Source organism: Drosophila elegans, unplaced genomic scaffold (assembly GCF_018152505.1).
Source record: "Drosophila elegans isolate 14027-0461.03 unplaced genomic scaffold, ASM1815250v1 contig_183, whole genome shotgun sequence".
Classification (NCBI taxonomy): Eukaryota; Metazoa; Arthropoda; class Insecta; order Diptera; family Drosophilidae; genus Drosophila; species Drosophila elegans.
Window position 1 is genome coordinate 9,452,969 of NW_024545550.1, and position 9,835 is coordinate 9,462,803.

The 9,835-nt window shown below is 44.2% G+C and overlaps 1 protein-coding gene across 1 annotated transcript; it reads right to left on the bottom strand.

Moving 5' to 3' along the window:
* Positions 1-4,787: 4,787 nt before the first annotated feature.
* Positions 4,788-8,847, bottom strand: LOC108144878 (segmentation polarity homeobox protein engrailed). The gene is made up of 3 exons (XM_017270036.2): positions 7,355-8,847; positions 5,894-5,991; positions 4,788-5,619 (listed from the first exon to the last, which is right to left on the bottom strand). Exons 1-3 carry the CDS (start codon positions 8,658-8,660, stop codon positions 5,371-5,373), a joined length of 1,653 nt encoding a protein of 550 aa, XP_017125525.1. The 5' UTR covers positions 8,661-8,847; the 3' UTR covers positions 4,788-5,370.
* Between the last annotated feature and the right edge of the window lie 988 nt (positions 8,848-9,835).

The window sequence follows — 9,835 nt, forward strand, 5'->3', positions numbered from 1 at the left end:
ATGGCCATTTGACAGTGCTCATAAACGAAATGTTCAATTAATTTGCCTGCTTGATGGCGGCAATTACATCCGGAGACCCACCGCAAAAGGCGCCGCCGAAGAAGAAGCGTTTGGGTGTCTTTAAAATGTGTCTTTCCTCTTTCTATCTTTCCAATTCTTTGGTTATGTGAGGGAAATTAACAGTTCCTAAGCACTTAATGGTGTAATCTCAAAAGGTGAGGAAAGGAATTTTTCAATCTGCACATGCAAAACGATTCATTTTGATAGCTTGCTTTTAAGTAAAGTGAGGCTTAGGCATGATTGCTTATTTACTATGTCTTAAACAATTTAAAAAGCTGTGGGGTTCCTTTTGGCAAAGTGGGGTTCCTAACAACAAAAAACAGCAATATAAGTATCGTAATAAAATTCCTTATTTCCACCCAAAGGCCCAGATTTTCCACCAAAAATTCACTGTTTTTCTTGTAACACTGGAGGTAATGGACCAAATATGGAATGTCATACCTCGCTGAACTCGTAATAAAATTGATTATAAACTTACATTAAAATCAGAGAAAAATTTTGAAGCCGATTTTTGAAAACAAAACATAATAAGTCCTTATAAAAATTCAAAACTGGCAAAAATAAAATAATTTATTTAATGTTAATTTAATAAAAATGTAATAACGAGTTTAACGATCGATATTTTCAGCGACTTTTTATTTTAGAAATATTAAAATTTGTATATGCCAAACTAGAAAGCTCGGTAGTATTAAAAAACCAAAATTTCCTTTATATAGAGTAATTTGTAGCACTTTATGTTAGATTCAGCTCCAGGGTGACCACAATTGATACGTTTATTCTTGTTAAAACAAAATCATGCTCAATTTTTGTAGGTGCACATATACATTTATATATAATGTAAACTATATACGTACTTTACCTATACTTTTCAGAAATTGTTGCTTCCGATAGTAGGAGTTGGAAACCTCGTTATTTGGGCGCCCAGTTCTGAGCCATTGATGTCGGAACGAGGCGCATGTGTTGACCGACTCAATTAGCTGGGCATTGAGAGCAGTTAGCAGCTGAGGAGGTGCAAATCGCCGGCCAAACAAAGGCGCAAGCAGCTGAGCAATTAGCAGGCAGCAAATTGTACCCGCTCACGGACTTCGATACCAAAATTCCGAATGCAGAATGCGCCTAACGAAAGACAATCAATTACAATGGGTTAACAAAGCGCGGCTCAAATATTTGGCCAGTGCTAAGCGCCATCGCGGGGAAAGGGCTCTAGGGGCTGTAAGGGGTTAAGATATACTGTAGAAAGATACAAAGTTACAAAGATACACAGCCGATCAAATGCGTTGAGTCAACACAGAGCATTGACGTCTCGTCGAGTTGAAGGAGATGATGATGCCAGGGCTTAAAGAGTCAGCCTCAGCCTTTCTGGCCATGTTGGCGTTGACTTCTGCTGAAAATCCAAGCCAAGTGTGTGAGAGCCGGCCTCATCGGGCATTTGAATGTTTGTTTAGGCTGGAGCTGAAGCTGAAGCTGAAACTTGGCAGCCCATAATGTGAGATACTCATGAGATACTCCTCATGCCATTGGTAGCGCCGCGGCCAAAAAAGAAAAATATGGAAAAAAAATATGTAAGCGGGAGAGCGCCTGTCTGTTGGCCATAATTGAGTGCACTTTCCACGGAACTCTGGCAGCAGCCAGCCAGCGATTATGAAATGCCAACAGCTTCAGCTTCAGCTCCAGCTTCAGCTTCAGCTCCAGCTTCAGCTTCAGCTTTAGTTTCACTGACAACTCACAAGCGACTCTGCCGCGCAAATGGCGAACATCAGGCGGTCGTAATCGTTACGTTTAAGTACGACTGTTTCGTATTTTATATATGCTTTGCCATTCCATCAGGGAGTAAATCTCGTAAATCAATTGATAAAGCGAAGCGGAAACAAGTGGCGCTGCGATGGGCCAAATAAATCTGCCGTCGCCCATTTCGACGTTTACTAGATGCCGGCATTGCGGCAATTAAGGCGACAAAACTGCAAAGTGCACCACCCAAAAAGCGCAATTAGCGATCTCCGGGGTTGTGGCGATGCGGGATGTGGTGTTAGAGGGCTAGCTGTGGCAGACACGTGTCCATGCTCCCCGAAATCAAAAGGGGGCATTATTATTCACTCCAGCATCTTGAGCAGCATCTTCACACAGAGAGAAATATCACACTGGAACTTAAATCGTATCTAAAAAAGTGTTTTCAATTTTTCATAAATACTTATTAGTTTTTCAAACAAATTTGTTTTCTCCTTTTCTTTTTTTTTTTAGCTTTAAAATAAAAATGTCTTTCTTTCATTTGTTTAAAAAAAAATTAAATAAGATTAAAAGAACAAATTCAACATCACATTTGGTATAATTATTTGAACAATGTTATTGTAATGTATTGGACTTAAAAGACGTTCTTAAAGTTATATATTTAATCAAAGTAATTATAATTAACTCAGGTTTTTTTGCTGTGCAGATTTTGTAGTTTGCATTTTGTATTTGTAGCCAACGTCAAAGAGGCATAAATCACAGTCGGTATGAAAATGGGGATCGGGTTGAGAGGGGATGCTGCGCCCACACAGACGACTGACTTATGGAGTCGGCATATGTGTTTTTGTGGCTTTTTAATAGCTCGCTCGATGGATCGCATCGTCGCCCCCCGAACTCCGTTTTTATATGCATATACATATAGCATCCCCAACTAAATACCCCTTACATTGTATGCGCAATTGAAATTCCATCTTGAGCTGTCTGAAAGTGAAATTTAGTGTGTCACTTGGCAATTTCTGCTAATTAGAAGTGTTGAAAGTGTTTGCTTTGATATCGAACCAAACAAAATAGCGTCGTTAAACGACCGATTTTGCGGAACACACTTACACTATTAATTTGTAATCTGTAATCTACTTGACTTTTTGTTGACCCCGACATCTTTCGATGATATCTCAATAATCTCATTTAATAATCGATTGTCGTACTATATAATTTGCCTTCGTTTTGTTGGCCCAACTATTAGACAACAAATTACTCACACATTGCACACGCTAGGTTGCAGGTAATCAATTACAAATGACCCCATCGTTACAAAATTGATAGAGTCGTGCGGCAGTAACAATCAAATCGATGAATCAATACGGTTATTGAAAGTGATTCATTAGAAGTAGATTACAGCTTTAAGCACGATTTAAATAAAGTGGTGCAAATTATTGGGTAGAAGTAAAGTAAATGATTATTAAATTCAGAAATTCGTCTTTTCTGTCCATTTGTTGAACAATTAAATGTTATAAGGGAACATTTTAAGGTTCATGACCAAACATTTGATCTTTTTATATTGGGTATTAAAGTAGTTTACCTTAACAAGGTTTGTGTTTCTATCATATAAATTGATGTATTCGTATTCATGTAAACTAAACTATTACTTGAATTTTAAACTATTGGTACTATTAGTACTAAATTAATACCACGAAAGTATCATTATAAATCGTATGTGGTTTAAAAATAAGGCATTAAACTACAGTGTTAAGCTCTTCTGTATAGAAATAAAACTTAAGAGTATAGGGGTATAGGCTTTAATACTGTCTTAATTTATTTTTATTATTATTTTAAATAAATAAATCAATTGGCTCAGGAAAAGTATAATCTTAAGACTTGGCCATAACATAAATAAAGTATAATGGTGAAGCTTAAAGAGATGTTGTCATGCAGCAGATATACCCACCGAACTCATAGAGTGGCCAAGAAAAAAGTTCATTTGATTTCCGCTTTCATTTAACTCGATTTGCAGATACAGACAGATCGACAGATCGACACACCGACAGACAGATGGCGAGATAGATTGCGGCGATGTTTGTGTGTGTATTGCTAATGGGCAAATTGTCTAATTGGTTCATTACGTGCACAAATGGATTTGCGCCTCTATAATTCGGACGATTTGAATCCGCCTTGGCTAAAACGCTGCGAGACATGCGAACGGATTTGAGCCTCAAGCTGTGCAATTAGCGTTTGGCATCAATTCATATTCGTTTTATACACTCGTTCATATATAAGTTATAGTACGTATACGTATATATACTTGTTCAACTGCAGTGCACATCAACGCTTGCCAGTAAATGTCAGCTGCCCATCTCGCCCCCTCCTAATTTTGCATTGCATTGCATTTCGCGTTTGCATTTATTTTCAGCAAATTAACGCCGCTCGCCGCAAGATCTGTGCCAATAAATCATTTGATGCCGACTCGCAACTGACTGCTCCCTGCCGCTTTGTTGTCGTCCGTCCTCTGTCTTCTGTCTCGTCACAGATATTTGTTTATAGTTTTCTCGGATTTGCCTTTAATTAAACGGAATGGAATCGAAGACCCAAGTTGCTGCCGTCACTCGGCGGCGGCCTCCGATTTTGATTCGGAATGTGATAGTGCAACTAGCGGCACCCTCGTCCGGCGACAAGTGTTCATGATTTAAAGTTGTTCACCCTTTGATGTGACAGTTGAAAAAAATAAGGGAAAAAACAAAGGATCTTGGCGCCCTTTAATACTAATAATGCCACCGATTAACCCACATGTGACTTGTAACGTGGGTGGTATTTCCCCTTTTATCTCTGATGGCTAAACCTGATACAAAAGGTCTTTAATGTTCCATCTGCTTCTTTTATGAACTTATGGAATCCGTTCTTAATTAAGGAACAGAAAGGTATAACAATTTGTAACTTGAATGACTGATTATGGCTGATTCCAAAATCCACAGAAAGAAACACAACTTTTCTTTTTAATTTTTTCCATAATTGTTTTATTTCTTTTTTTAAATTTTCTTTTCTTGAACTTGCTTTAGCACAAACATTTCATTGTTATTTTCTTAGGTGCATGTGTCAGCTATTACTTGCTCGTTAACATTTCGCTTAGTAACTAAAAATACTCATTCATAGCAATCCTTAAGTGTGTAAACTAGGAATTAAGCTAGGGAAACTGTTAAGTTACTTAATTTACAGAGTGGCTCGTAAGCACATAATTTATAGAGAATAATAACTATAGATAATTTTGCGTAGGAATAAGTGTCAGAAAGTCGAAGCTTTTAGAGTGCGAGAAGCCAAGTGTTGGAGGATTACGAGTTGGGTGGATACGGCATAATACTTTCGGCTATCCAAGGGTGGTTAAATAAATACGCCAACAACTTACAGCTCGGATTCGCTACGGATAGATCTTACGCTTAGCTAGGGTTATATATAATATACTTTATATACAGAAAACATATGTACGCTACAATTATATCACATGAAAAACCATTTGTACGCCCTCGAATATTGCACGCCCCCTTTTGAAGGATGATGAAGCTCTCCTTGATCTTAATTTGGTGGTGATCTGACCGCTTAGGGGATCTGCCCGTTCATGCGCATCTCGAGCTCCTCCTCCTCCTTGGTCAGCGGCACGGTGGTGTGGTTGTACAATCCCTGGGCCATCAGCTGAAGGGCCAGCGGATTCTTGGAGCCCGTCGACTTCTTGATCTTGGCCCGCTTGTTCTGGAACCAGATCTTGATCTGTGCCTCATTCAGGCCCAATTCGCCGCTCAACTGCTGGCGTCTCCGCTCGGTCAGATAGCGATTCTCGTTGAACTCCCGCTGTAAGTGGACAAAATGGAAATACTGGATGAGTTTCGGATGGCACGGATACACTCCTAGGCAGGTAGGACAAATCAATTATTTGCGGTTTGGACCGTGCGTGTCTAATTGGTTAAGTTAAGTACGGACAGGATGCGGTGGCCAGGATGCATTAACAGCGGGCGGTGTCAATATTTTGGTGCAAATATGACACAACAAACGGACGGCAAATGGATATGGGATATGGGACATAGGATATGGGATATGGGACATACGAAAGGATATCGAATCTCACCTTGAGGCGGGCCAACTGCTCGCTGGAGAAGGCGGTCCTGGGTCGCTTCTCGTCGTTGGTCTTGTCCTTTGGCTGTTTGGGGCGGCGGTAGCGGGGTCCTGGAATATACGAAGAACACAAAAAATACGTTAGTTATATTTGCATAAATGCGGCCGGCACACACATACTATTAATAATATTAATGATTTAATTAGCATATGTCTGGGCGGAATTCCTGAGCTCTCGCGCTCCCCATCGCGTGCTGGCGGGGAAGTGTTCAATTTGTCAGCTGTCAGCGGAAAAGAAGAACTCTAACGAACCCAAAGGTCGCAGAATGCGGCGGGCATATTTTAGGCAAATGATTTCCCAGCTAGCCCAGCTCTCTAATTAGCAACTTAGACCAAGTCCGCGGCTAATTGGCAACTCGAGAGCCCGAGCGACCGAGAGCCAAGTGCTTATTAGATTTCCACACATTGTAAATTATAATTTAATTGGCCGCTAGTAAGTGGAGATCGTTTGATTAATTTCTAGCCGCCAAGCGAGGGGCTGCAATCGGTGGAGCTATCAACGCCTCGGCTTATGGGCTGCCATCGATTGCATTGACACCAAATTAAAAAACCATTGTGAGCCATAAAAAAGCACTTAACTCGTCAATTAACACACAGTCTAGAGAAGAGCTATAAGGAAAATCTCATAATGCTAAAGAAAAGAGTTTTCCTTTCGGGTTTCGGGGTTTTTCCCCCCAATATTTTCTCCTCCGCTTTCCTTTGTCAATCGTCAGCGCGTTTTAGGGTCGCTCTCGCTGTCGCTGTCGCTGCTTCTGCTTGGCGTGTGTGCGTGACTTGTGACCTTCGACCTTCGACCCGAGGATCTAACAGTTCCGATATGATAGCCAAACACCGCCTGCGCTACATGTTGTCACATAAAGTGTCGCTCTTCAAAAGCAGCGCAGCGCTGCGTGAGGCCCAAGAATCGGATTCCGATTTGGAATGGGAATGGTTATATGCACAAAATGCGAGTCAGATTCGGGCTCATTGCCATTGTCCGCGTGTCGCCTAATTGTGGCAGTGTCCTTGGGATTTATGACACAAAACAGAGCTGCTTGAAAGGCTGCCGCCACTGTAACGCTCCCCAAGGGTGGTCCCCAGTAACCATATACCATTTTCATGTGTCATGTTGTATATAGAACTGGGTTTCTTTGTCAATACAAAGTTAAAAAGATGTTGTTTGAGCAAAAAAAAAATAAATGAACTAATTCCTTGCACTTCTAGATAATAAGTTAGGATTTAAAATACTATCTTTAATTTGGAACCAGTTAAAGGCTTAGTTATTTTCACTTTTAAATTAGATTTAAATCCATTGTTTTTATAACACAAGCGAAATAATTTCTTTACGATTAAGTCCTATATCTACCTAATTTATTCCTGAACTCCAATTTCTTTGCAGCTTTAGCTTATCTAATGTTTAGTTAAGTGTACTAACCTGAGCTGGGACGATCGCTGTAGCGGGTGCAGTACACCCAGGCGGGCCACATCTCGTTCTTGCCTCCCTCTGTGGTTGTGGATCCCGTTTCGGATCGCGTATCGTCCGAGGACTCCATGCCGGAGTCCCGGCTAACGGCGGATGGCGGAGGAATGGGCTGCGGCTGGGGACTGCTGGCATTGACACCGGATCCACTGGCTCCCAGGCGGCTGCTGGGCGAGGAGTTCAGCGAGCTGGCGGCGGAGGAGCATCCCGAGGAGGAGGAACTCGAGCTGGTGGCCACGGACGATGAGCTGCTGATGGTGGAGGCATTGGAGGCGGGCGGCGGACTGGCCAAGCTGCTGGCACTGCTGCTCAAGGGCGGTTGTGTCATCGAGGGAGCAGCCGGCTGACCAATCTGCGAAACGGCCTTGCACAGAGATCCCAAAGCGGACTTCTCCGGATTGGCATCGCTCATCTTGGAGCTAAGGGGTGGTGGGATGACGGCATTGGCGGCGTTCCTTCGCAGGCGGCTCTGCACGATCTCCTCGTGAATCCGGGGATAGGCAGCGGGATTGAAGCAGTTGAGGAAGTTGGCCCGCTCCAGCATCATGGCTGCAGTGGCTGCCGCAGCGGCGGCCTGCTGCTGCCGGCTAAACTCCAGCAGATCCACTCTTGTGAAGGCGGAGGGCGTGGCTGTCTGAGAGCGATTCGCCTCGAAGGGTCGGAAGATGCTGGCCTGGTTTTCCAGGGGTTTTCCCGGCTTCTGGACATCGCCGAAACGATCGCTTAGGATGTTCGAGATGGAGAAGGCCAGCGAGGGCTTGGCCGTCGACTGCTGCTGGTGGGCGGGTGGTGGCAGGCGTCCGCCGGCCGACGTGTCATCCACATCGACATCGATGTCGTCGTCCTCCTCCTCCACGTCCTCCTCCTCGTTGGTGGTGTGCGTCTGGTTGTGGAAACTCATGTCCCCGATCACGGAGTCGCTCTCCTCCTCCTTGATGGTCAGCGGGGTCGAGGAGGCGGGCGTGGAGCAGGAGGCCGGTGATCCGCTGCCACTCAGCCGCTGCTGCAGTGCAGCGGCATGGGCGTGGGCGGCCGCAGCAGCTGCCGCAGCAGCCGCCGTGGCGGCATCAAAGGCCATTGCCGGATGGTGGAACACCCCGGCGGCCAGTTGCTGCTGGTGCAACTGCTGCAGTTGCTGCAGCTGGTGCAGATGCTGCATTTGCTGCTGCTGCTGTTGCTGTTGGTGATGGTGGAGATGCTGCATTTGCAGGGTAACGGGACTGGGCGCTGACTGTGGACTGCAGCGATCCTCTAGGGCCATTGGTTTTTTGTTTTTCGTTTGCTCGCGAAAGACACTTGTCACTGGGTCACTTGTCACTTCGCTACTGATTCCACTGATTGCTCAGATTCTCTGTGTTTCTCTGATTTGTGAATTCTGTTTTGTGATTTCTGTTCTCGTGTTTGGCTTTCGGCTGCTTGTTCCGACACGCACGTCTGTTCACGTCGAGCGCAACGACTGAATTAGTTGACTGCTTCGGCATCGCAGCGACGACGTCGGGGAGAGTTAACGCGAGAGCCGATTGAACTGTCATGCGGGAGCGAGAGGGCCGCGTGTGGAAGGGAGAGAGGCGAACAGGACACAACTGGCTAGGCCTACGAGTGCGAGCGGGTCGGCGAGTGAGTGAGTGACAGCAGTTGGTGACAGATGATGAGAGTGGTCCTACACTGATCGATTTTCGCTCTCTCTTTAGGCCTTGTCACCTGCCCTCTGCTAACCGGTTTCGCCGGCTCACTCACTCCTCCTAAGACTCCCACTCTCTCTTGCTCTTGCTGTCTCCCTCTCTCTCTCTCATTCTCTCTGTTGCCAATTTTAAGTGGGGTTGGGAGGGGGGCTTGTTAGGCGGCAATATGACTTTATTATGCGCATGCTGGAGCTGTCAGTCGGTTGACAACTGTGTCCCCAGCGAACTGCGCAGGCGCAAGCTCTCCCTCTCTCACGGGGCGTTCCTTAGCTAAGCTGCTATAGCTGCACTGCTCACTCTTGCACAAAGTAAGCCAGGAAAATGGCTGCCTGTTCGCCAAAGGGGGAGAACCTACTGCCATCTCAGTCTTTGGACACTTTTCATAAGCATTTAGTTGTTGTTGATTTTGTTTTTGGCCGCGACGTTTCAATCTGCGTTTTCTACAGCCTACAACTTTATCGACACCACCTTTAAGTCAGGAAAAGAGGGGCGACCGCAAAGCTAATTGTTTTAATTTAAATGGGGATGGGGAGGGAGGGCTACATGTCTAGCACCCCCACCCCCTTTAGAATAATTTGCGATTTTTCACAAAAATACGCTAAATACACAATGACCTTTTTTTTTCCTTCGGCCCCCCAATTAACCAGTTAAATGTGCCTTGAAAACCAGTTGACGCAATTGATTGATATTTAATTGACTTTTAATTTATTTATTTGCCCATCGAATATCGATTTGCCGTCAAGTCAAAAAAAAC

Bases quoted from the DNA above. Each gene is read 5' to 3' on its own strand.
- LOC108144878 (XM_017270036.2), bottom strand. From the start codon at position 8,660: ATGGCCCTAGAGGATCGCTGCAGTCCACAGTCAGCGCCCAGTCCCGTT. The intron at 5,992-7,354 runs GTTAGTACACTT...CGTATATTCCAG, and splicing joins CAGCGATCGTCCCAGCTCAG to GACCCCGCTACCGCCGCCCC. The intron at 5,620-5,893 runs GTGAGATTCGAT...GTCCACTTACAG, and splicing joins AGCAGTTGGCCCGCCTCAAG to CGGGAGTTCAACGAGAATCG.